Source organism: Pan troglodytes, chromosome 17, assembly GCF_028858775.2.
Source record: "Pan troglodytes isolate AG18354 chromosome 17, NHGRI_mPanTro3-v2.0_pri, whole genome shotgun sequence".
NCBI lineage: Eukaryota > Metazoa > Chordata > Mammalia > Primates > Hominidae > Pan > Pan troglodytes.
The window spans coordinates 58,110,254-58,136,165 of record NC_072415.2 but is presented as its reverse complement, the minus strand read 5'-3'; the positions used below and the strand labels follow the sequence as shown (position 1 = coordinate 58,136,165).

The 25,912-nt window shown below is 48.5% G+C and overlaps 1 protein-coding gene across 4 annotated transcripts in view; it reads left to right on the top strand.

Annotated features, from left to right (window-relative positions):
* The window catches only part of ZBTB7C (zinc finger and BTB domain containing 7C), a 386,806-nt gene that overhangs the window by 347,989 nt on the left and 12,905 nt on the right, over nt 1-25,912 (top strand). For all 4 annotated transcript variants that reach the window (XM_016933665.4, XM_016933664.4, XM_054672018.2 and 1 more), the window contains one exon: nt 24,559-25,782. In XM_016933665.4, the coding sequence (XP_016789154.2) occupies nt 24,575-25,782 (1,208 nt within the window). In that variant the 5' untranslated portion in view covers nt 24,559-24,574. The remainder of the gene's footprint in view (nt 1-24,558; nt 25,783-25,912) is intronic.

Below are 25,912 nucleotides of genomic sequence, written 5' to 3'. Positions count from 1 at the left end.
AGGCTTGTATCCCAGAGGGCTCTGTCCTCTGGTCCACAGCTTCCCAACCAGTGGCTTTGCCCCTTCATGCCTCTTGTCAGCTGAACAGCCCAGCAACCTCCTGAGAGCCCTCCAATTCCTTTGTGCCATAAAAATAGTGTTTCTCTGCAAATTCCATGACTGAAAAAGTTTGGAAAGCATGGCTCTACCCCCAGTGTTCCCTGAAGGTGTGCTCGTCACACCAGTTCTGCAGGATATTAAAAGGCGTTAGGCAAAGCAGAAAGATTAAACAAGTTTGGGAAATGCAGAGTTAAACAAAGTTAAACAGGTTTCTATGCTATGGGCTTTCTCAGGCGTGTGTGTTTGTGTGTGTGTATGTGTGAGAGAGAGAGAGAGAGATTCATTGTGAATCTCCAGCAAGGCTCTGGTATTCAGGTATGGCCAACATTTATGTCACTCAAAGTTCATAGTTGCAAATAAGCAACACAAACTGCTGCTGCTAACTGTCACTCACTTAAGATTCAAGGTCCTGGCAGCGGGGTCCAGCCAGCTGGGCCTAGCGCTGTGTGCGCATGCGCTCGCTGGACAGGGAGTGGGCGGGGGGCACTGGGAGTGGAAGGAGGCCCCTCTTCCTCAGTGGGAGGCAGAGTCCTGCTTCCTACCATCAAAACTCTCCCCACAGGGCCTCTCCCAACCAAAAGGACATGTTAGATGTTTGGCGGTTAAAGTCTGTGACTGCAGAGTCCTTTCCTTGAGTGGAGTGGTGGGAGCTTAGGAGCACCCTGAAGGAGGGAGGCGGTGTTTCGAGAAGCCCTCTGTGGGCTTTGTTGCTTTGTTCCAGGCCTTCTCCTGCCATTTTCCTCTAGAGCAGAACTTCTAGGGTCCACTTTAGCCTACATCCTACTCCTCCCGGGGGGCCCTGCCTTGGGACCACCTTCTTCTCCCTGTTCCTATTGCCATTTTTCTTTTTTTATTTTTTGAGATAGTCTCACTCTGTCACCCAGGCTAGAGTGCAGTGGTGTGAAGACGGCTCACTGCAGCCTCAACTTCCCAGGCTCAAGTGAGCCTCCCACTTCAGCCTCCTAAGTAGCTGGGACTACAGGTGCATGCCACCATGCCCAGCTAATTTTTGTATATTTTGTAGAAATGGGGTTTTGCCATATTGCCCAGGCTGGTTTTGAACTCCTAAACTCAAGTAATCCACCCGCCTCAGCCTCCCAAAGTGCTGGGATTATAGGCATGAGCCACCACACCTGGCCTATTGCCATTCTTCTTGCCTCAACTCACAGGCACAGATGGTGGGCCCAAGGTCCATGGGACAGGTACCCCGTATCTTCCAAGAAGACGAGTCATTGACATGATAAGCTCACAAGTACTACTATAGGACTAGCCCAGAAATCCTGAAATAACTTGGATACAGGATAAAAAAGGCCTTAGTGGTTTCCACCAGCAGAGCTTCTTGTTAAGACCTCCCCTAGTGGGAATTCCCAGTGGTTGGAATGGCAAGGTGGATGGCATCACACTATGCTGGTGGAAGAGATATACTTTGGAATGGGCAGAGCTTAGTGGGGTGCCCTCCAGTGACCCCATCCAGCAGTTGCATATGCGTGGAGCCAACCCTGCTTCTGTTTCCCAGTGGACTGGGGCCACCTTCTCATTCTTCATGGCCATATTGCTCAAATTTCCAATATAATTATACAACTTTGTGTTGACATTTACTCGGAAAGACATGCTTAGGAGGAGGACTGGATTGCCAGAGATCAATATCACTATTGTCACTGTCCTTATTAATAAATATTTAATTATCAATTATAAATTATGTATAATTATAAATTAAATATAAATGCAAAGATATCATGGAAATTTTGGGTTGGATACAAAAAAGGCATTTGGCATGATTTCTACCATGGACGCTTTTACATTCCAGTCCTATAAGCTTTAGTTTTCTCAACATCTGCAAAATTAGGATTAACCACATAATCCCCATAGCCCCATACACCTCATCTCTGCCCAGTGAGCATCTGTTGAAAACCTAGACCACTTCTTGTTGAGAAAGCTGGCCATGGCAATTGGCCATTCTTTTATTTCTATAACACATACTGTCACCTCTCCTCCTTTCTCTCCTTTTTCCACACCTTCCTTTTCCCTGCTTCCCTTTCCTCCCTTTTCTCCCTGTTTAAATCTCATTAACTTCCCCTCCTGCCTTTCTTCCCAGTTCTGTTATGTTCTGTCTCCCTACTGTCTGCTCCTCTTTGCCTTGGATCCCTCTGGGAGCCCCAGGGCAGAGGGCTGCCCCCTCACAGAAGTACGAAGGAGCCCAGGTTAAGCAATCCCTGGTGACAGCAGGAACTCTTCCTCTGGCATTGAATGGGACAGGACAGGACCTCAAGGGTGTAAGCTGGGGGGAAAAAGCCCCTGCGCTGTTTGTCTAGTGGAGCTGACGTCACATGATCCTTAAGGGCAGCGGAGATGGGTGGTGCATACAAGGAGGCGGAGATGAACGAGGGTGACCAACCATCCCAACTTGCCTGAGACAGAGGGGGTTTCTGGAATGCAGGACTTCCAATGCTTCAACCAGGAAAGTCCTGGGAAAACCAAGACATGTTGGTCTCACCTTTTGGCTTGGGTGGTGGGAAGGAGGGAGGGTAATCTCAGGGATGAGAATGGTGTCTCTGTAATCCTTTCTGGTTGCTGGCTGGCAGAGTCACAGACTTTCTCCATCCCACTGATGCCAGGGCCTCCATCCTGAACGGAGAGCTGAGCAGGTGAAGGCAAAATGCGGGTTCCAGCGCAGTCACTGTGGCTCCCTGTGCCAGGACAAGCATCTTGGCCATGCCTAAGAGCTCAAGCTGAGCTTTCTGCCACAACCAGGTAGACACTTTAACATCTCTGTGCCTCAGCATCCTCAACCATAAAAGGCCCTGTCCAGCCCTGACATCTTAAGGCCTTCATCAGATATTTGCAGACAGCATTCCTAGCTCTGCCACCCATGAGTTATCCCAGTTTTCAGCCTTTGGATGCTCTCAGATGTTCTAGAATGGAACAGGCCACTGACTTACTGCAGTCCTGAGATATGTGACTTGGCCACTCCTGGTCTCAGTCTCCTCCTAGGAAAATGAGGGTAAAAATAATCATCTCATAGGGTTAGCATAAGGATCAAATGAGGTAATTTGTGTAAAAGAGCCCAGCTCAATACCTGGCACACAGTAGGTACTCAAGAGAAGATACATGAAATTAAAGCAGCTCTAGATCTGTCTTGACACGCTTAGTGTTCAGGGGTTCTGACTGTGACAGGATCTTGTGTTGAGCACAGAAGTGATAGAGTGCGCCAACAGCATGAAAATCAAGCATGACTCATGCTTCCAGCTAATCCAGGTCCTCCCTGGGGAGACGGAGAGGGAAGTGCTCTCCTCTCCCCTTCTGGGGATCAAGCCCCTTAAAGGTGTTCCCCTCACATGATGAACCCTCAGGAACACAATGGCATGTTTCACAATGGCTGTCTTTGTTATGTTTTGAAGTTATAGCAATATTGAAGCAATATTGGGCCAAAGGTTTTCAGAGGAAATCCTTTTTATACTGATTTATAAATTGTTTAATCAGAAGAAATAAGATTCTCTCATGTTTTCCTTGGGAGATTTAGCTCCTGTAAATTTTCTGATTTAGCACTTTGCCCTTCTTGCCACACATGAGAACAGAGGTACACTGTGTGCCCAGGCCTACAGAGCACACATCAGCACTTGCTATTTACTGAGGACTTTGCCATTCTTTATTACTGATGCTCCCAGGTCATTTCCTCCTTTCGACAGTAGAAGTGATACTGACTATTTCAAGGTAAATAGGCCCATCTGTGCTCAGCAAGTCACTCAACAAACATTATACCAAATGCCTAGTGATGTGAACCTCCAGGCTCCACTCTGTGAAAGGTACAGAGAAGCAACTCATTCTCATTCTCAAGGAACTTACATTCCCATCCAGTGGGCTCCATGCTTTTGAAAATAAGCATCCTTTTTGGAGCTGAAAATATGTCATGGGACCCTGTTTGGCTGTACCCCAACCCTGGGTGATTCCGTAATGATTTTACCTACATTTGTGTTGAATCGATTCCAATCCCATCTGCATTTGAAAGCTGGCCATACATATATGTGTGTGAAACTCATTGTTGAGTATGCTGATGGAATTGGGGGTGCTTGTGGGCCTGAAGGCCTCCTGCTCTGTCCTCAACTGCCTGAGGGGCTCAGTGAGTGTTCAGGACTAGTGGAGGGAAAAGAGGGACTCAAGGGTAAAGGAGTGAGAGCATCCCTGACAAAGGAAAGACGAGGCCAAGCACTCCACGTGGGAGTATACCAGGTGGGTGGCCCCTCAGTGCACAGACCACAATGAGTCTTGGGGTGAAGCTGTAAAGGAAGCAATATTTTCCTGGGGAATGTGTAAATGATCCAGCCTTTGTTTTATCCTACTCTTGTCTGTTTCAGGAAAGCTTCCTCATGACCCTTTTCTCTGTTGAACTTTGCATCTGTGTACACATTTTTCCTTTCAGTTTTCGTGATGAAGGTCCATTCGTCTAAAGATCTATAAATGACCTGTAAATATTTCCAAGCCCTCACCTCCTGCCTTGCTCACTGCATGGTAAACCCCTTGCTCTCTAGTGGCCAGAACAGGGTCATACCCCTGTCCCTACCACTGTCCAATCCCACCCCAGCCCCAGCACTCCATGGCGGCTTGGTCACCACTTTTCAAGCAGCTGGGGTTGGATGCGACTGGGTTTCTCTCCATTCCTGGCAGCCCCTTTCACTCTATGGGCTATGGGTGTGCCTGATCCCCTGACACTCACCCTGCAGCACCCGCTGTGGTCTGCTGACCCCATCCCCAGCACCTCACACCCCACAGCTATTTCTCCTGCTCTCCCCAGGCCCATCACAATAGCACCCATTTTCCACTTACATCTCCATGTGGTGAGGACTAGGAGAGAGGGAAGGATGGGAACATGAAGGACAGGCACCTGATTCAGGAAGGTTTCCTGGAGGAGGTGACACCTGGGCCAAGTCTTAAAGGATGAGCAAGAGTTCACCCAATGAAGGTGGGGTAGGGTGAGGAGGTTGGGAGGGGACGGCATTTTAGCTGAGGAGGTGGAATGGGCAAGGCCAGGCTGGTGGGATTTGGGCACACTGGTGACATCTTCCAGGTATTGGAAGGTGGAGGGAACCAGCAGGAGGCAGGCAGGAGGAGCAGAGGGGGTGTGCCATGGGCTCCCACAGTGAAAGCTGATTCACTGAGTCAGGAGCAAGGAAGAGGGAGACCTTAGTCTCAGCCAAGGTTTGGGAGCTAGATGGCTACCGTGGAAAGAGGGACTCGGTTGGCGGAAGTGAAGGGTGGCCATCCCCATCCCCGCTCCCTGCATGCCCTGCCTTTCCTTTCTTCCAGAGAACTGTAGCATATTTGTTTATTCCTTCCCTCCTCCTTCTCCCCTCTGCTTCCCCTGCTGGCACAAACTCCGCAGAAAAGCTAAAAATTCCTCTCATTTGACCCAAATCAGAGGGTGGATGAGCTGGGCTTTATTACACACTGGTTAAAATGGGTCGTGTGGGAGAGGATGGGCTACATTATAATTGTATCTTTGGTCACCTCCACCCACCCGGCCGAAAAAAAATGGTAGAGCTGCCTCTATTTAGACACCATTTTACAAAGGGGCTCTCCTCCTCCCTTCAACTGGTGTTTATTAGTCTTGAAAAATAAGCCTGCCTGCCTGGAAAAGAGTGGGAGGAGGAAGAAGCCGGGGAAGGGTCGCACCCTCCCACCAGCTGCCTGTAGGGAAGCTGCCTGGGCGGGTGGGGGGATGGACCTCTGGGGACTGGGGACCAGGAGGCAGCTGGGGAGAGACTGGGGCAGGGGCTGTTTTCAAAGGAGCAGCAACAGCTCCCTCCACAGTATTTTTTTTTATGATTCTTTAGCTCCTAAATTGTTCTGTGGGATTAAGTGTACCATGTATTTGGAATTAAGTGTCAGGAAAGCTGAAAGGGAGGCTGTCGCTCTGGCTTTGAAAGAAATATCTTTGAAAAGGGTGTGGGGCCGGTAAATAAATCTCTAGTAGCAGTCAGTGTAGTAAGAAGTGACAGCCCTCTCCAGGCCCTCCTGCCCCTCCCTCCAGGAGACCACTGGCAATGGGTTGTGAGTCAGGCACACCATGGGATATTTGAGAATGCTGGCATTTGAATGCTCCAGTGTGCCAGTGAGTTGTAGGTCTCAGGTGGGGAGGTTGCAGGCATTCTGTGTGTGAGTTGTCTGCATACTTAGGAGGGTACCAGCCAAACCAGAAGCATGTGTGTGTGCTGGAGCCTTTTAGTTAACCCCGCCTTCTGTTTGCAAATAGGAAGCTGGCAAATCACTGTGTATTCTCCTGCTGTTCCCAACCCCCAGTAACCATGATGGGAGATATAGGGGAATTATAAACCACAGATCTTTACTATTTTGTTGGAGATACAAGATGACACACACAAAACCCAGGCAAAAAAAATAAATGGACAAAGGCCAAAGAGTACATCCTGCTTCCCAAAGGAGTTGAGTTAGTTAATGTACATTAGTTAGCTGTTGCTGCATAACAAAATGCCCCAAAATCATAGCAGCTTAAAACAATAAACATCTCTCATCCACATGATTTTATACTCAGGAATCCAGGAGCAGCTTAGCTGGAAAGTTCTGGCTCAGGGATTCCTATGTGGTTTCAGTCCTGAAGGTGACTGGGACTGGAGGTGGGGACAGGAGGACCTACTTCCAAGCTGGCTCACTCACATCACTGGCAAGTTGTGCTGGCCGTTGATGGGAGGCCTCAGTCCCTCTTCATACCTCTCCTTGGGCTGCTGAACTCTCTCTCAAGATGACAATGGTTTCCCCCACAGTAAGAGTTCCTGGAGAAATCAAGGTGAATGTGGCAATATCTCTTATAGCCTCGCCATGGCAGGCACACACCATCACCTTCCTGTAGTCTGTAGGCACATATACCAGCCCTGATACAATGCAGGAGGGGACTGCACGGGGCATGAATACCATGAGGTGAGGATCCTTGGGAGCCATTCCGGAGGCTGGCTGCCACTCTCTGAAGTCACATAGCTTAGAGGAGAAGGTGTCAGGGAAGAAGTGAAACTGACTCACAAGGGGTCTTAAAGACCCTGGGATGACCAGAGAGGTGGGACTAGAGGTGTGAGCAGCTCAAAGGAACACGCACCAATGCAGAAATGAGAATGGAGTGTTCAGAGGCAGTTTAGAGACCAGCTTTAAAAAGACCCCAGGTCAGAGAGAACTGGGAAATTATATCCAGAACAGACTGTGGGGGACCACAAAAGGCAGACTGAGATGGCAGGGTCCCACAAAGGGAATCATCAAAAGTCCTAGAGTAGGGAAATGACAGCGTCCAAGTGGGGAAGCTCAGCCCCTTACTTGCTGGGCCCCTTGAGTGGGTCCAACCCTTTAGAGCTCATTGGCCATATGTTTAAAACAAGAATAACAAATAACAAATGAGTTACTATATGTGAGATAAGTGGTTAGCTGAAAGCAGTAAGATTTTCATTATTGTGATTATCATCATTTGCAGCCATACTCTTGAAGCTCAGATGGTGCTGACACAACATCACGGCTCTTCCTAGCACCTGTGTCCTTGGTGCTATATAGTAAACGTTGAACTAACAGATAACTGGAGTCATGTATTCTTCCATCACTGGAGAACCCAGCTGTGATGCACAGCTTGCCTATGTGGCCACGGGGACATTACCGTGCAGTAGACAGGTGCTGGGCAGAACATGGGCCACCTCTAATGTCCTGCAGTTGAATCCTACAGCACCTGATGGCAGCCAGAGCCTGTTTTCATCCATTTCTCCCTTGAGCCTCACAGCCACCCATGAGATAGACAGCCAGTGTCATTAATTCCATTTTACAGACAGAAAAACTGAGATGGGTAGCTAAAGGCCCCAGAACAAATCAGTAGGCATCAGACATTACAAAAAATGTCAAAGACAATTTAGAAGTCTGTAAAAGAAGGACGAAAATATAGATCATTCAGCATTTTTAATAATAATGGCTTTAAGGTTCAAATACTATCAAAGAGTATATGTAGGAAAATAAATCTGCCTTCTACCCCTCACTGGCAGCCTTCCAACCTCTCCAGTAGGAAGGCTCTAACAGTTTAATTCATGCATCTACAAACCAGTATGTACACATGGTCATCTTTTTCTTTCTAAACCTGGTAACCATGCAGCATAGTGATAAATCTTAGACATAGTTCTCTATGTATCAATATACAGATATGCCTCATTCTTTTTAATGGCTGCATAGTACTCCATGATGTATCTAGCAAGCCTCTATTGATGGATATACTGTTTACTTCCAATTGTTGGCTATAGAATCAATGCCACAGAGATAATCCTATATGTAAGTTGAACATATGGCAGTAGTGAAATTGCAAGATATATATCTATAAGGGTAATTGCTGAGTTATCAGAATTTTTTTTATTTTTGGCCCATCTGATAGATGAAACTTGAAATCTAATTTTTATGTCTTTAATGCTGAATGATGGTAAGCATTTTTCATACACTTAAAAGCTATTTATATTTATTTTTCTATGATCTTCCTGTTCATGGGTTGGTTTTTTTTTTTTTTGCCAATTTTTCTAATAAACTATAGATCTTTTCCTGATTTGGTGACACATGGTCTCTCTATATATAAAGGAAATTAGCCCTTCATCATATGTTTCAAATATGTTCTTCAGTTTGTTTGTGTCTTGATTTTGTTATGGAATTTTGGATGTACATACATGTTTAAATCATTATTTAGTCAAATTTATCAAATCTTTTATGACTTCTGGCAAAATATTTTTCCTTTGCAATTATAAAGTAGTTCTTCAATATTTTATTTACTTTTTTTTAACTTTTAAAGCTTTGCTACATGTATCATTTGTTTTGGTGTAAGGAGTGAGGAAGGGATACAAGTTTTATTTTGTTTTGTTTTGTCTCCTACATGGTTGCCTAGTTGTTCTAATCTCATTAATTGAAAAATCCATTTTAAAATACAAATTGAAATTCTACCTTTATTACATGCTAAATTCATACCTACATGAATTTATGTGAGTCTGTTTATGGACTGCCCGTGACTTTATATTGATCTGTCTTCCTGTTCATGATCCAGTACCAAATATTTTATTTTTATGGCTTTCTAATGTGTTTTCATATCTGGTAGGGCTGGTCCCCCTACTTCTGTTACTCATCTGTTTCAAAAATTTCTTGGCTATTCCTAAATGCTTATTTTTCTATATGAACTTCAGAATCAGCTTATCTAATTTCAGTAGAAATTCCGATATTTTTATTGGGATTGTATTGCACTTATTAAATTATTTAGGGGAAATTGGCATCTTTACAGTATTGTGGCTCCCTGTCCAAATACGAGTTGTATCTTTCCATTGACTTAAGTCTTAAGAAGTGCTTCAGTCATGTTTAAAATAGTCTCTATATGGATCTTACACATTTCTTAATAACTTATTCCTAGGTGTTGTTTCTATTTTTGTTGCCAAGTCAGTGGGGTCCCTAATATACTTCTGAACTTGTCTGTTATTTGTATAGGAAAGTATCCAATCATATCATCCACAAATAATGACTTTTTTGCCAACTCTTCTTTTTACTTTTTAACCTTGTATTTCTTATTCAACATTTCTGATCTTGAGACTTCAAATGGGAAGCCGACCTTCTAGGTGTGAGGAAATTCCTGAGCCCGTCCTAGCTCAGCAGCGGATCTGCCAGGTTTCCTCAGTCCAGGGTGGAGATGGGGAGATTCTCCTGCCTTGAGAATATTTTCACTGTAAATTTATGATGGTCTGGAAACCAAAAATCGCAGAGCAAGACGACGAGCGGTGGTAGCTGCAGTGGGGTCGAGTTGGGGTGGAGGGAAAGGGTAGCTACTCTATAAGGTGCTGAATCAGGTGAACTATTCTTCCTTTAGGTCGGGAAAGTCTAGTCCTTGGTGCTGGGCTCCTGTGGCTGGGAGCAAATATCAGGAGAGTGAAGGCAGGCTCCTGTCTCCTGAGAGTCTCACAAAGCACAAAAGGGAGGGCTGGATTCCCAGGCTGCATTCAGAAGCGGGCACTTGTGATGCACTGTTGCACAGCTTTCCACGATGCCCTCCCTCCCCAGACAGCCGTGTAGCCCGGACACCTAACTCTGACTTGCTGGCTTCCATATTCCTGATTGTAGCACCCACCCCGTACTTGGTTCTTTTTTTTTTTTTTTTTTTTTTTTTGAGACTTGAGTCTTACTCTGTCACCCATGCTGGAGTGCAGTGGCGCAATCTCAGCTCACTGCAACCTCCGCCTCCTGGGTTCCAGCGATTCTCCTGCCTCAGCCTTCCGAGTAGCTGGGATTACAGGTACCTGCCACCATGCCCAGCTAATTTTTGTGTTTTTAGTAGAGATGGGGTTTCACCATGTTGGCCAGGCTGGTCTTGAACTCCTGACTTTAAATGATCCTCCCGCCTCAGCCTCCCAAAGTACTGGGATTACTTTGGGAGGTGAGCCACCATGCCCAGCCCCACATTAGGTTCTTTATTGGTTCCTACTTCTTTGAGATATTTTGCTGTGGGTTACTCTTACCTGCCCAGTGAAGCCAGAAGCCCCTCTAAAGCAGGTATTTTCTATAGCCTCACACAGCATGAAGCCCAGTCAAGCATATGGTGAGTGATCAATAACATGTGGTAATTGACTGATATTCCACGAGTCAACCAAAGGGGACAAATGAGTTTCCATCTCACATCTTAATTGCCCTCTCTTTGGAAAGGGAACCAAACAGCCATCAGCTTCTGCAGTGGGCAAGGGAGGAAATGATAGCAGAGGAGAGACTGGGCTCAGGTATAAATAGGAAAAGGAAACGCTTGGGCTTTCTCAGTGCAATAAAAGTTCTATATAATAATATTATAAGGAACTGTGCAATTAAGCCTGGAAATTGCAAGCTTCCAGTTTGTTCTTTCCCAGCCAAATGCCAGGCGGTTCTCGTGGTGGACGGCGTTTGCTTAGAAGAAAAGTACAAGTTCTGAGGCAAATCTGAGGTTTGGCTTCCTTTGAAAAACACAGGCAGGGCCGGGATCTTTGAGGCCATCTGGCTGGACCTCGTCTCCAAATTGAGGTAGACAACAGCAGGGAGGCAGGAGTGTTTGTCGAGGGCTGAGGCATAACCAGGACATCTTACACCTGTGATGAGTCCTCGGCATGTGACTCTGTCCTCTTTCCTCCCACAGCTGCCACCCCCCACGGCAGCTCCTCCCCGGCCAGATCCCACATGGAGGTCTGGGGTAGAGAAGGGCAGGGGAGTGGCCGTGAATAATGCAGAGCGGCTTCCTGGGTCAGGAGATACAATCTCCTAACTGGTTCCCGCCGCCCTTCCCTCCCTGCTCCAGGACTGCTTCTTGCTGACACCTTCCTCAAATACAGCGCCAAGCAGATTCTTCTCCTATCCAGAACCTTCCCTGATTTCCTTCGCGGAAGGATTCCAATGCTCATGAGGCCCCTGCCTCACTGTCCCACCCACGCCCAAGACTCCCACATGGTGGGCTGCAGTGTTCCCTGCTCTGCTTCCCAGACTAGCCTGTCTCTAAATTCGTTGAACTTAAATCTTTGAACCCAGCACCGCAAACTCCCTGGCATTCCTGTCTGCATGTGCCATCCTCACTCAGCCTCTGCGCATGCCTTAGCACAAGCTAATCCCTTTGCCAAAATGTTGTCCTTCCCCTGCCCCACATCCCTGGCTGTTTGGGGGCCTCACCTCCTTGGAGGAGTCCCCTTCCTGGGCCCAGCTGAGTCCCCGTCCTCTGACCCCAGGCACCCCATCTGCCTCCATGAACCAGCACTTAGCACTCATTTTAGGTCTTGTCTTTACTGCCTCTCCCACTCTTCTGTGGCTTCTTAAGACCAGGAGCTCCATCTCTTTCATCCATGTTTCTCCAGCGCTTAGCTAAATGGGTAAATACTGCAGTAGCTGAGAGAGACAGTTGCAGACTGCTTAGGAAACCCAGAACCTGACTGCTTAGGTTCAAGCCTCGGCTCTACCTCAGTTTCCCTACTTGAAAAGTGGGGTGATAATGATGACAGTAGCCACCTCATGGGGTTTTTGAGAGGATGAAATGAGAGAAATATAAATGCAAATGTAAATATAAATATAAATGTAAAATATTTAGGACAGCGACTAGTACCTATTGGGCACCCAGAGTACATCTCAGTGACCAGTTTGATTCAGTCAAAGGTGAAGGAATCTCAGAATTGGTCCTTCCATCACCTGTTTACTGTGTCTCTGTCCAGCATACCTGAAGTCACCATTATGGGAGAATGAGTTGTGTTCCTGTCCATTCACCAACCCGCGCATGCAGGGCCTGTGGGGTGTCTGTAATGAATCTGTGCACATTCTGCAGAAGCGGCCGCTCCCAACTCCATGCCCATTCTTGGCCACTGTAGGGGCGATGGGAAGACAGACATGGAAGCTGCCTCCTCACTTTTCCTCCGGGGCAGGCGGAAGGGACGCATCAAGCACTTTTACCAACATGTTGAGTCGTCATCACTCTACCCACTGTGGTCAAATAATAACCCCACCTTGACCTTGTAGAACACTCGTCATCTGAAAGTCCAACGTGTGTTCACATGTATTTTCCTGTGTAACTTGGCAGGGTTCCAGAGAGAACTAAAGTGAAGGGGGTGGGAGGAGAAAGAGGGCAAAGTCAAGGTCACAGGAAACCCAAAGTGAGATGCAGCAGCCCCAAGACATCTGAAGTCGAGCTGTGCATAACCTCAGAATCCAAGGATCTATCCTGGAACCAAAATATTGAAATGGATTCGTGTGTGGGCAGCAAGGGACATTCACAACCAGCTAGTCTTATATAAAAGAAGAAACTGAAGCTCAAATAGGGACCCGGCCGCTTCAAGGTCACATCATGAAGCAGTTGCAGAGCAGAGCTAGGATTTTAACAATAATTCCTCCCCCAGAGGGTTTTGGCCTGCTGTCTGCTGACCGCACACCTGGGTACTTCCCAGCCTTTGCTCCTCATGCTCCCGGCCTTTCTCTACTCCAACTATGGCCCCCTCACCTGGCCTCTGCTTTCCTTTCTGCCTGGTGTAAAGTCCCCAGGGCCAGCAGCAATTGACTCAGCTTCCAGAGCCCTGCCCACAGCACTGGGAGCCCTTGGCACGTGGGTAGAAGAGGCATGCAGACAGCACACTCAGAGGCTAGCCAGCTGTGGAGCACCTTAATGCCTTCTAGAACAGACGCCAAAATATCCCCAGGAAGGGTCAAAATATGGTACCACTTAGCCCAGTTATCCACACACAACCTCTTCAATAACTAGCAAAATCTAAACCATTTCCACTCTACTAGAGGAGATGGCCCCTTTGGGCAGAAATGCTACAAAGAATAGTGCTCTCATGGGTTGATGCTTGTCCCACCCTTCCACCACAGCCCCACCCTCCAGGGAGCCATCCAACACCAGCAGGGGACATCTCCTGTGAAGGCAGCCTGAGGCCATTGGGAGTATGAAACTCAGTAACGCGTGGCCTAGTGCTGTTTATGGGAGACGAGTGATTTATTTTATTATCTAAATTTTCAGTGGTTTAATAAGGTTTAATAAGCCTCCCAAGAAGTTTTCTGGCTCAGGAAATCGCCTGTAATAAACACAAGTAGTAAATCCTTTATTTTGAACATGAAAGAGGTGTGCAACTTTTCTTAAAAGAAAACAAGTCTCCCCCCGCTCCCCCCTAGTAAATAAAGGATGAAAAAATAATTAAAGAACAACAGCTTGAAGGGGCACCATTTGATTTGCCTGCCGCAGACTTCCATGGCCAACCCGGCCAGGGTGCCAGCCATCTGCAGTGGCACTCCTCTCCATTGGTGTGTCCCACCAGCTCTTGACCCTGCAGTTGCCCCCTAGCAAACTGAAACGAGCCCTCACTTTGTGACTGAGGCCAGGCAGCCCCGTAGGGAACCCACTTTTTCTGTCTTTCTTGCAAGTCCCCTGCATGGTGCATTAGCAAAAGCAATGGCCTCAGGGAAGATGCGAGCGCCCCCACTCTCATCCCATCACTTTGCTTTGTGACCTTAGCCTCACTTCACTTTAGTTTCCTCGTCTGTCAAATAGGCATAATTCCGCCTGGCCTGCCACCAAAGAGGTCAAAGTGCTTTGAAAGGTAAAAGGCTCCAAGCCACCCCTTGGATGAGGGGATGAGGGCAGTGGTCCTGGCACATCCACTTCAGATTGCCCCAGAGGCCTCAGGCAGCCTCTACATAGACGAAGGGGGTCCTCTAGGTGTGACTGAGCAGCTCTGACACTCATGTACCCTCAGCCTGAATCCCACACCCACTTCTATCCCCAAAGCCCAGGTGTGAGGCTTCCCCTCATTCTTCCTCACCCATCTGCCCATCCCTTGGGCTACCCTCTTAGGTACCCTTCAAGTCCAGCCTAGAGAAGCCCACCCTGGCTTTTGCCCTACTCTAAACCTCTATGGGGATCTTAGACCTTGTTCTGATAAAATCAAACCAATGCTGGTGTAGAGGAGATGGAGGAAGGGTTGAAGAGGTGGCGATGATGTTGGGGCTGGAGGTCAACAGGGGATACAGCCTCATACAGGGGGCAGAGCCTAGGTGACCAGCCAGGAGGTTTGGGACCTCTGTCACTTACACAGTTCTATGACCTTGGGCAAATCAATTCACCAGCAGGAGCTTAGGTTTCTCGTTGGCAAAATGGGCAAAATAATTCCTTATGTACACAGGGATCCTAGGAAAACATATGAAGAAAAATGTCTGTGAATAAGCTTTCCTGAAAGTAAAGCTCGACAGGCATGTGACATTGTTAACCCAGGGGGTTTCAGCAGAGAACCATGAAGCAGAGACTTGAGTGACTGGTTGCAGAAAAAAAACTCAGACCTTAGATGTAGGGGCAGAGAAAATCTGTCTGTGACTGGGATGAGAACCCAGGGGTGCCTGCTTCCTGGGTCTGGCCTCTTCTGGGCCCTTGCTTGTCTTGTCAAGGGGGCTGGACATTGCAGGGAAAGAGGAGGGGGTGCACAATTGTGTGAGGTGGGAAGGGCCTGCATTCCAGCTGTAAGGGAACACCTGGATGGCCATTGCCCTTAGCAGAGGAAGAAAGCTCAGAGCAAATCGCACAGAAACCCTGAGGGGCTGAGTGGGCCAGGCTCAGCTGGGGACTGCGGGCTCTAGGCGTGTCCTGGCAGGGTGGCAGAGCAGGTGGGGCCGGCTTTACCCAGTGTGGGCGCTCTGCCTGGGGTGCTCGTGGTGGGCAGGGCACAGGCTAAAAGTTGAAGTAGCCCTGCCCAGCCTCCCAGCCCACATGTCTGGTTCCAGCCTCTGGGGCAGCCAAGGCCCAGGGGCATTCCAGGGCCAAGGGGTGTGACCACCTTGCTTGGGGAAACTGCCAAGGGCTGGGTGGGTGTGCCCAGCAGAGATCTAGGGCTGGCCAGCTGCTTGGGCCAGGTCTCCCACCCTTTATCCTGCCCTAACCCACCACCCCTTTGTGGATTTCAGTGCCTACAGACCACGAGTAAAGACCTGCTCAAAGAACGCAGGTAGCCGCTGCCCAACCTCATTCCCACATCTGGAGAGGAAATCCACATCCCTTCTCACCCCATGCAGCACACCTCCCACCCCCACCTCAGCCATTAATTCCACCAGGTGGCTGTGAAGCTCCAGGCCTGGGCATGGGAGGAGGTGGAGGCTGGAGACTGGGTGGGGACAGCTTCCGTGATAGTGGGAGTCGGCTGGCTGGGGCCAGCTTGCCCTGGGGATTTGGCAGATGGAACCACCATCCTGAGCCCAGATTTGCTGAGCTGAGCAGGATTCAGGGAGGCACCGGACTTGTGGATCATAGCAATAGAATTGCACCAACAGTTCTATTCTTGAAGGGCAGGAAAGCAATGGGACTCAAGCAGAAATCCAGTTCCCACCCTGCTGTTTTCTAGCTGCGTGACTTGGAGCAGGTCACTTAGCCTCTCTGATTACCATAACAGGGATCATAATACCAGCAGAAGAATGAAATGAATTAATATAAGCACCTTATGAATGATAGGGCTCTGTTCAAATGTCAGGTATCCCACGGCAGAGGGCTGGGGCCATCCCACTGCCTTTTGTGATTTCAAAGCTATCCCCTTTGTTTATTTGAACCAATCTCATTCATACAGTGTCTACCATGTTCCTACTTGCTGGCATCCTGGGAGTAATACAGAAATACAAGAAATAGACCCTGCCTTGAAGCAGGTGATCTCACTGGGGGAATGGGACTTCCAAATAACCCAAGTGTGCCTGGAACCTCAGGCTGACTCATTCCACTCACATACCACTCGGCGAGATCCATGCAATTACTTCCCCATTTCCTAGATAAGGAAACTGAGGCAGCAGAAGTATATAATTTGCCTACACCAGCACTTCATGTTCCTAGTAAAACTAAGACTAGAACACGAGTCCTTTACTAGCCAGGCAGCCTTGCACCTAGTTGGGGGCACTGTGGTCTAACAGAGGGGACACAGGCTTGGGCATTAACCTATTTATGCAAGAGGTTGAGAATCTTTTTGTGAAAAATCAGACTTTGGCGATGACCTTGAGCAGTTGGCTATAAATAACTCCCACAAGCTTAGCGTTCCAATAATGGAACACTAGGCATAAATAGGTTAAAACATCCTGGTTCTAATTCTAGCTCTGACACTGATTTGCCATGTGGCCTGGGGCATGGGCTTCATTCTGTGCCTAATTTTCTCATCTGTAAAATGGACGTAAAATTTGTACCAGCCTTGCCAAGCTCTTTGGGTTAGAAGTACCTGAGACAAGGAGATATGAAAAAACCTTAGAAGATGGTGATGCTCCGAACACATGCCAGGGGAGAGCCCTGGGAGCCTGTAAGGACCCTTCTCAGGGAGTGTCTTCAATAGCGTAGATCTCTGCAAAACTGTGCAGAAGGCAAATTGGTTTCTGTTATGGTCCCATCCCTGCAAAAACACCCATAAGATGTCTGCATCCTTCCTGGACTTCACAATTGCTAGCATTGGTTGAGCACTGACTACATATCAGGAGGCAATTTGTGTGCATTACCTCATTTGATCCTCATGGCAACTCATCCTCATTGTACAGATGAGGAAACCCAGCTCAAGGAGGGTAATTACTAAGTCCCACAGGTCATGGGGTGGTGAAGCGAAGATGTCAGCCCAGGCTATCTGAGAGCGGGGACCTCACCCTCAACCTCCTCAGTCAACTCCAGGCACAGTGTCAGCACCAGCTGAGGACAATTTGTTTGATCCCACTTGGGGAATCCAGGTTAAGCCTATTTTCAGAAGGGATTTAAAGCTCTCCAGATCCATTCCGGATTCAAATGATGTAGAGCATGTTCTTCCTGCCCCCTCTGCCCAACGAAATTCTTTCTACTCTTCACAGCTCAGACAAGGCCCCTGTTCCTAGAAGCCTTCCCTGACCCCCAGCCCACAGGGATCGGTACCTTTCTGCCCATACCACTCATTTGCACTCCATACTCCTTAGTCACCTGGCAAGCTTGGGTCTCAGCCCCCTCTGCTCATCTCTCCAGGCTGGCTCTGATTAAACCCCTAGACTAAGAGTCAGCCTCCCAGGGGAAGGGTCCAAATCCCCCTGCCCTTGAATTGGACTTCGCAGGGGGCAGCATGGTGAAGGGGAACAAATATGAGCTTTGGCATCAAACGCAGCTGGGTTCAAATCCTGGCTCAGACACTGGCTGGCTGGGTGGCAATGGGCAAGCTACCTGCCCTCTCCATACCTGTTTTATTATCTGTAAATTGGAGGTGCTGATAAAAATCTATATCTTTCAGAGTTGTGTTGCTTGAGAAAGGATTAGAGGTGTGATGACTGACGTGACAAGTGGCATTCAATAAATGGTAGCTATTATTGCAAAAGCTCACTAGCTTGCTGGCCCCTTGGTAGGGAGAGAGGGGAGCACAGTCTCTCTCTGAGAGGACAGATGCTCTCATTTTACAGTTGAACAAACTGAGGCCCAGAGAGGGAAGTGCCATTTTTTCAGACAGTGTTGCTTGGACCTACCTGGGTTCTAGAACCTTCCACTGAAGGCAGAGGCCCAGGGGATGTCCTCTGGAATAGTGGCCACATCTAAGAAGGTTTCAACCCCCCTGCATTCTTCTTTAACCTCTTTCTTCCATTTCTGAGCTCCTCATCTCCTCTTCCCATCTTTCTCCTTTATTTTCATCTCTGTATTTTTTTTCTAGCTCCTTCCTACCAAAGGTTCATACTTCACATCAAGCCTCTTCTAGCTGTTAAGTGTTTTGTTTTGTTTCTCATGTGTGTCTGTGTGTGTGTGTGTGTGGAATTTTTTTCCTTGTGCATGTTATTCTTGGAGACAGAACTGCCTTAGCTTAGATGATGGGAGGCAAAGGGATGGAAGGCATGGGGGCAGGAGCATGACATCCCCTTTGGGACACTGCTGTCTACTGGCCCACCAGGGCATGGGAATCTTAGGGTCACCAGGGAAGCTCCCAGCATGCAGGGTGGGGACACTTCTTCCCAAAAAGACAATGAAACAGCAAGTGGCAGCCCTCACCTCCTGACCGCAGCTCACCCCTCCCAATCCCTGCCACTGAGGTTAGTCTCCTGCCTGGAAAAACAGCCTTGAGCTACCATGGTTACATCTGTTTCTCCAGGAATGGAACAAAGGCCACAAACCAAGGCACAGTGAGAAGTCACTGCTGGGAAAACCAGCCTTCAAGTCCAGGGTCACAGGGTGGGTTCCGTCCCCATCGTCAGATCCACTTTGCACTTCTGGCTCCTCATGGTCATGATGTTATCAGATTTCTCGTAACCATCCTATCACATGATGAGACAGAAGTCCAGAGAAGTGGAAGGGCCTCCCAAAGTCACACAGCTGTGGTTTCCTGATTCTGAATCACAAGTAGACATTGCTCTCAAAGCACAGAAGATCCACACTTAGCATAGGACAACCACACGCCATTTCTCAGAGTGCTCGGATGGTTATCACAGTGGGACGCTGATCACCAACACGTGGACTAACGGGTTCCAGCTCTTCTATTTTAAAAGGCAGAGTAAAGTTTAAGGAATGGTGGGAATTTTCCCTGAAAAGCATTTTAAAACAATTTCATCTCTAAAGGAATAAGCCCTTAGCAAGCAAGAAAACTTGGCTCTCCATAGAGAACTAATTTCCTGGGGTTTTACTGACTTTGGCTTTTTACTTAACAGTGGAAGGGTCGTTTCATTTACACACAGTCTTTTCAGATGAGAAGACCCCTTTGAGGGTCAGGACCCTGCTACCTACAGTGTGGCTTTGTGAGAATTAGAAAAAGGTGTCACTTCCTCAATACATTTGCTTCCATCTATCAAAACATTGTTGTAATACACGGATTTTGTTAAGGTGAGACATTTAACTGCCATCTGCCAGAAAATTATGATAAATATCACAAATCTATAGTGTCTGTGAAATAATGTCACTGGATTATTATCTATTACTGCATAACAACACAAAAATGTAGTGGCTTAAAGTGAGAATAAACATTTATTGCCTCATAGTTTCTGTGGATCAGGAATTTGGGAGATGCTCAACTGAGCAGTCCTGGTTCAGTGTCTTTCATGAGGTTGCAATCAAGATGTCAGCCAGGGCTGCTGTCGTCGGAAGTCCTGAATGGGGCTGGAGGATCCACTCTCAAGGTGGCTCACCCATTCAACTAGCAAGTTGGCATTGGCTGTTGGCAGAAGGCCTCAATCCTCTGCCATGGGGACCTCTCCCTAGGGCTGCTTGAGCATCCTCACAACATGGCAGCTAAGGACAGCCCTTGCCATAGACCTTCCACCAACTTTGTCAGGACTGTGCTAAGCATTTAATGATATGATCTGCCCTCAAGCAGCTTACTATCTAGCAGAGACACCAATCATTACAGTTCAAGGCAGAGTCAAATAAATGGCAAGAATCAGGAGACCGAAGGCTGGAGAGACGGAGCCTCTGAATTGAGGGATGGGGAAAGGGTTGTCTAAGTGAGACCTTGAAGTGTGGATGGGATGTGGACCCCCGGAAGTGCGAGATCAGTTGTAATCTCCAGCCAAGAGTTCAGCATGAACAAAGGCATGGCAGCTGAGAACAGGGTGTATGTTTGGGGATTGGAGAGTAGGGGCTTCAAAGGTACATTTAGGGCACATTGGAGGGGAGCATTGTGGCCACTCAGTCCATCCAGGTGACCACCCACTCAGCTGTGCTCAGAAAGTGGGATGGGAAAGGCTGATTGAGCCACAGCTCTATTTTCTTCTCTCCCCTTCTCTTCTTACCCCCGGCAGAGCTTTGCCAAAACCACCACCAAAATTTACACAGAGTAGGGGAGGCTGTCTGGGGAGCGAGCAAGGGAGAGGACCCCTCCCCAACACTATGAGAAAGGCAGTAGCCTGGGGCTGGGGTGGTCTCCACATTCCAGCCCCTGAGGCTGGCCAAGCCTGCCTGGAGAGCTCCAGTCTGCCCTGCCGGCCCTTGCCTGCTTGGCTGTCCCTGGAGGGCAGGGCCACCCAAATCCTTCCCTCCCTCCACCACAAAGGCATCCCTAAGCACCTCTGAACCTGCAGTCTGGGCCACTCATTACGCGTTAGCAGAGACTACTGTCCTTTCTTGGTTACTTTTGTGATCAGAGGCAGGAGCTGCAATTGGCTGTGGTTGGGAGCATGGCCTGGGGAGCCAGATGCAGGCTCAGGTCTCTGTGCCCTCACTCATCCTCTGTGCATCAGCTCTTAGTGGCTTCATTTCCCTCATCTGTAAAATGGGAATGATGGTAACAATAGGAGCTAAATGCATTATTGTGAGGACTGAGTAAGCCTAAGGGCAGATGGCAATCCTGACTCCTCTTTGGGAAACCCATTGTTTAGGGAGGATATTTAACCTGAAAAGAGAAGGTGCCTGCTTGGCCTGCCCTATCCTCCCAGTTTGTTTCATGGGTCCTGTTATATAAATGGAATCTGAAGCAAAGAGCTCGGGGCCAAGGAGACGGGACAGGTATCTGATGGGTCCCCTTTGCCCACTGCACAGATGCTCACACCACACCTGACTCTGAGCATCCAAAACTAAATGTGGCTCAGACTTGAGGCCTCCCATCTGATCCAGGCCTCCAGGGGCTGCTTGCTGGCCCCCAGCCCAGCTGCCCAAAGGCAGCCTTCTTGGGGCATGGCAGCCCCAAAGGAGCCTGCCGGCATGCAACCACGCAGGCTCCCCTGGTTTCCTAAGCCCTCTGCGTTCCCTTGGGTGCCCACCACTACAGTGGGGAACCAGGGAAAGGAGGAAGTCACTAGGAGCTTCTCTCCTCATCCAGCATGGGAGGATGTGGAGATGTAGGAGGTGGCCTCAGAGCTCTCTCTGCAGCACAGCTCATTGAAGCCTCAGCTGGGGACACCTTCCCTGGTCAGAGAGACAGAGGGGTGTCCATCAACTAATCCTACACAGGCCCTCGAGGGATCTGGGTGGGTATGGTCCATCTGAGCCCCCAGAGAAATGCGGAAGTGGAATGGTTTGTCAATAGACAAGAACCATGTTCAACGGGGCCACTCAGAACAGAACCTGGCCCCTCAGACCAAGGGCACCTTGGTGGGGCTGCCCACTTTGTGCCACTGTTCCCACAGCCTGGTACACTGTTCTCCACATCCTCCCAAGCTGGATCCTTCTCCTCTTCTAGGTCTCTGCTCAAATGATGCTTCCTCAAGGAAGCCTCCCCTGTTCACCCTGGGTAAAGCTCCCCCCTCCTCTCCTCCCTTACAGCTCTGTGGTAGATAGCTGGATGAGAGATGGAGAGAAGCGAGGAGATTGATGAGTGGCTTTAGGTTGTTTCCTGTCATTTGCTTCTCTTAAACTTTTTCTTTTGAGATACTTATCATTTCAGCTACAGTTGTAAGAGATGATACAGAGACATCTCATGTACCCTTTACGCAGTTTTCTCCAATGGTAACATCTTGCAAAACCGTAGTACAATATCAACCAGGATATGAACACTGGTATAATCAATATACAGAACATTTCCATCACAAGTATCCCTCCTGTTGCCCTTTTATAGCCACACCCACTTCCCTCCCACCACCACCACCTCCTTAGTCCCCAGCAACCCTCATCTCTTCTCCATTTCTGTAACTTTATCATCTCAAGAATGTTATATAAATGGAATCATGCAATATCTAACCCATTGGGATTGGCTTTTTTCACTCAGCATAACTCCCTGGAGATTCATCAAGGCTGTTGCACATATTGAGAATTCACTCCTTTTTATTGCTGAATAGTATTCCCTGGCGTGTATGTACCACAATGTTTAGCCATACACCTTTGAAGGATGTCTAGGTTATTTCCAGTTACTCACTATCATGCATAAAGTGACCATGAACATTTGTGTATGAGTTTTTCATGGACATAAGGTTTCATTTCTCTGGGGTAGATGCTCAAGAATTCAATTGCTGGGTCATATGGCAGTTGCATATTTTGTTTTTTAAGATCTGCCAAATCATTTTCTAGAATAGCTGTACCATTCTACATTCCCACCAGCAATATACGAGTGATCCTTTTCTCCACATCCTCACCAGCATTCGGTGTTATCAGTATTTTTTTATTTTAGCCACTATCCTATGTATGTAGTGATGTCTTATGATAGTTTTAATTTGAATTTCCCTAATGGCTCATGATATTGAACATCTTTTCAGATTAGATGGCTTATCTGCCATCTGTATACTCTGGTGAATCTTGCTGTACATTTTTATTGCAGTTGTTATGTCCCTTTAAGCTCTGTTAGAGCAGAGGCCTTCTTGATTTGTTCTCTGTGCATCCCCAGAGTACAGTACAGAGCCTGGCACAGGGAGACTACCCAATAATATTTAGAGAATGAATGCATGGACTGCCAGGGTCTCTGGCCCTTTTAAAGATGAGAAGGTGGGAAAGCAGTGAGGCCTTAGCTCTGGGAAGCCTCCTGAACACCTGGCCAGTGGGATTGCTTAGGGAATGCCTGGGCTGCCCCATGGTGGAGGAGAAGGTGAGGGCAGAGGAGGGGCACCCAGCATCCTCCATGCCTGCTGCCTTCCCAGTGCCTCCAGGCCCCAATGACACTTTATGAGCGTATACTTCTCACTCCTCCCCTCCCCCTGCCTCTGCCTTCCCAGGACAGAAACATCCAGAAGATAAACATCCAGAAGATAAATGTGTAAGGATCTCCAGAACTCTTCCCACTGGGGCATGGGGCTTTAGGATTTGTTTTCCTTTTTGTTTTGTCCCCACTTTATTTGTACCAAGATAAGGGCCAGGGCTTTGCTAGGATTTATCTAGATGAGCCATGTTGAAGCTTTGCTGTAAGTAGAAGAGCCCTATGAAGCTTGTCCAACCCACCTTATTTTATTGTTGTTGTTGTTGTTCTGATTTGTTGTTTTGTTTTAGGCTTTTAGCAGCCTGAAGCCATGGTGTTTAGTTTCTGTCTCCAGTGATAAGTGGAAAAGAGGGATGAGGAAGGGTCTTTACTGGCCCAACCAGAAACTAACAAACAACCCATGACTATATTCTCTCCTTGGATGCCCCTACCTGCCCTGGCAGATGCCACATTTTGTCCCGGTTGACTGTGTTCACCTGGGCTGTGAGCTGTGCTTCCTGAAAGGAAGGGATGCCAGTTGTCCCCTGTCGTGCCCTGCTTTCTTCTGGTGGCTGCCACTGACCATACTTTATGTATAACATATACAATGATAAAGTGTCTCAGAAGACGCTTCTCACCACAGGGGTTGATATTTTCATGAGGCTAACAGAATTTAGACATGAAAAATTAACTAACAATGTACTTGAATTTATATTTATATTGCATTATATTTATATTGAATATTGCATTTATATTTGTATTGAATTTAAATATAGGTGAAATCACTCTCAGATATACACATATAGGAAGTTAGTTTTTTTTTTTAAAAAAGGATCAAGATTTACAAATGGAAGGAAACTTCAACTACAATGAACGAGTAAGGTCAGGAAGCAAAACATACCACAAGGCCCCCATTTACTTGCTGAAAATGGGCCACGAAATTTGTTTTAAGCTTCCTAGTAGCCAGTGCAAAGTGTAAGTCTGTTACAGAATCAGAGGATTTGTGAGACAAATCAGAGCATCTTCTCAGCAGAAGCACTGAGAGGTCCTTGCCCCACAGAGGTGGGTCCTGTTCCTGTAGCCAAGGCAACAGCTAGGTTCATGAGGCTTTTCATCCTGCAGTTGTATTCTGCAACTGCATGTTGGCAAAGTGGAAATCAGTAACACCAAGCCTGAGAGAAGGCTTGCAGCCTTTGGTGAGTAGCTGACACCAGCTGCCCAGTGAGAAGCCTATCTCTAAGAGTCTTAGGGGTCCAGAGAAAAGCCCCAGCTTGTAAGCCAGGCTGTGAATTGCAGGTGAGATTTGGCAAGGCTAACAGGTAGGAGGACTGGCCTTGCAGTGGACAGGGAGCCCTTATGCCAAGGAGGTGGCTCAGAGTCCTAGAGTTGAGACCCCTCCTGGGGCCACGCTCACTAACCCAGTCTTCTTCTCTGTGTGTCTCTGCAGGGCTCTGGCTGAGAACATGGCCAATGACATTGACGAGCTCATTGGCATTCCCTTCCCCAACCACAGCAGTGAGGTCCTGTGCAGCCTCAATGAGCAGCGGCACGATGGCCTGCTGTGTGACGTGCTCCTGGTGGTGCAGGAGCAGGAGTATCGGACCCACCGCTCCGTCCTGGCTGCCTGCAGCAAGTACTTCAAGAAGCTTTTCACAGCCGGCACCCTAGCCAGCCAGCCCTACGTCTATGAGATCGACTTTGTCCAGCCTGAGGCTCTGGCTGCTATCCTGGAGTTCGCCTACACCTCCACGCTCACCATCACCGCCGGCAATGTCAAGCACATCCTCAACGCAGCCAGGATGCTGGAGATCCAGTGCATCGTGAACGTGTGCCTGGAGATCATGGAGCCTGGGGGGGACGGGGGGGAGGAGGACGACAAGGAGGACGATGATGACGACGAAGATGATGATGATGAGGAGGACGAAGAGGAGGAGGAGGAAGAGGAGGAGGATGACGATGATGACACGGAGGACTTTGCTGACCAAGAAAACTTGCCTGACCCCCAGGACATCAGCTGCCACCAAAGCCCTTCCAAGACGGACCATCTCACAGAGAAGGCCTATTCAGACACCCCCAGGGACTTCCCTGACTCCTTCCAGGCTGGCAGTCCTGGCCATCTGGGGGTGATCCGGGACTTCTCCATCGAATCTCTGCTAAGGGAGAACCTGTACCCCAAGGCCAACATCCCCGACAGGAGACCCTCCTTGTCTCCATTCGCCCCGGACTTCTTTCCACACCTCTGGCCAGGGGACTTCGGTGCCTTTGCCCAGCTGCCTGAGCAGCCCATGGACAGTGGGCCACTGGATCTGGTCATCAAGAATCGGAAGATCAAGGAGGAGGAGAAGGAGGAGCTGCCCCCACCCCCACCGCCACCCTTCCCTAATGACTTCTTCAAGGACATGTTCCCTGACCTACCGGGGGGGCCTCTGGGACCCATCAAGGCGGAGAACGACTACGGTGCCTATCTCAACTTCCTGAGTGCCACCCACCTGGGAGGCCTCTTCCCACCCTGGCCCCTGGTAGAAGAGCGCAAGCTGAAGCCCAAGGCCTCTCAGCAGTGCCCCATCTGCCACAAAGTCATCATGGGGGCCGGGAAGCTGCCGCGGCACATGAGGACCCATACTGGGGAGAAGCCATACATGTGCACCATCTGCGAGGTCCGCTTCACCAGGTGCGCATGGCAGCCCTCGGGTGCGGGGCACGGGGCCAGAGGCCATGGGGGACAGCAGAGTTGGGCAGGGAGGCTTGGGGTGGAGACAGAGACCCAGATAGATCCCAGACACATGCAGGCTCATGGCTAG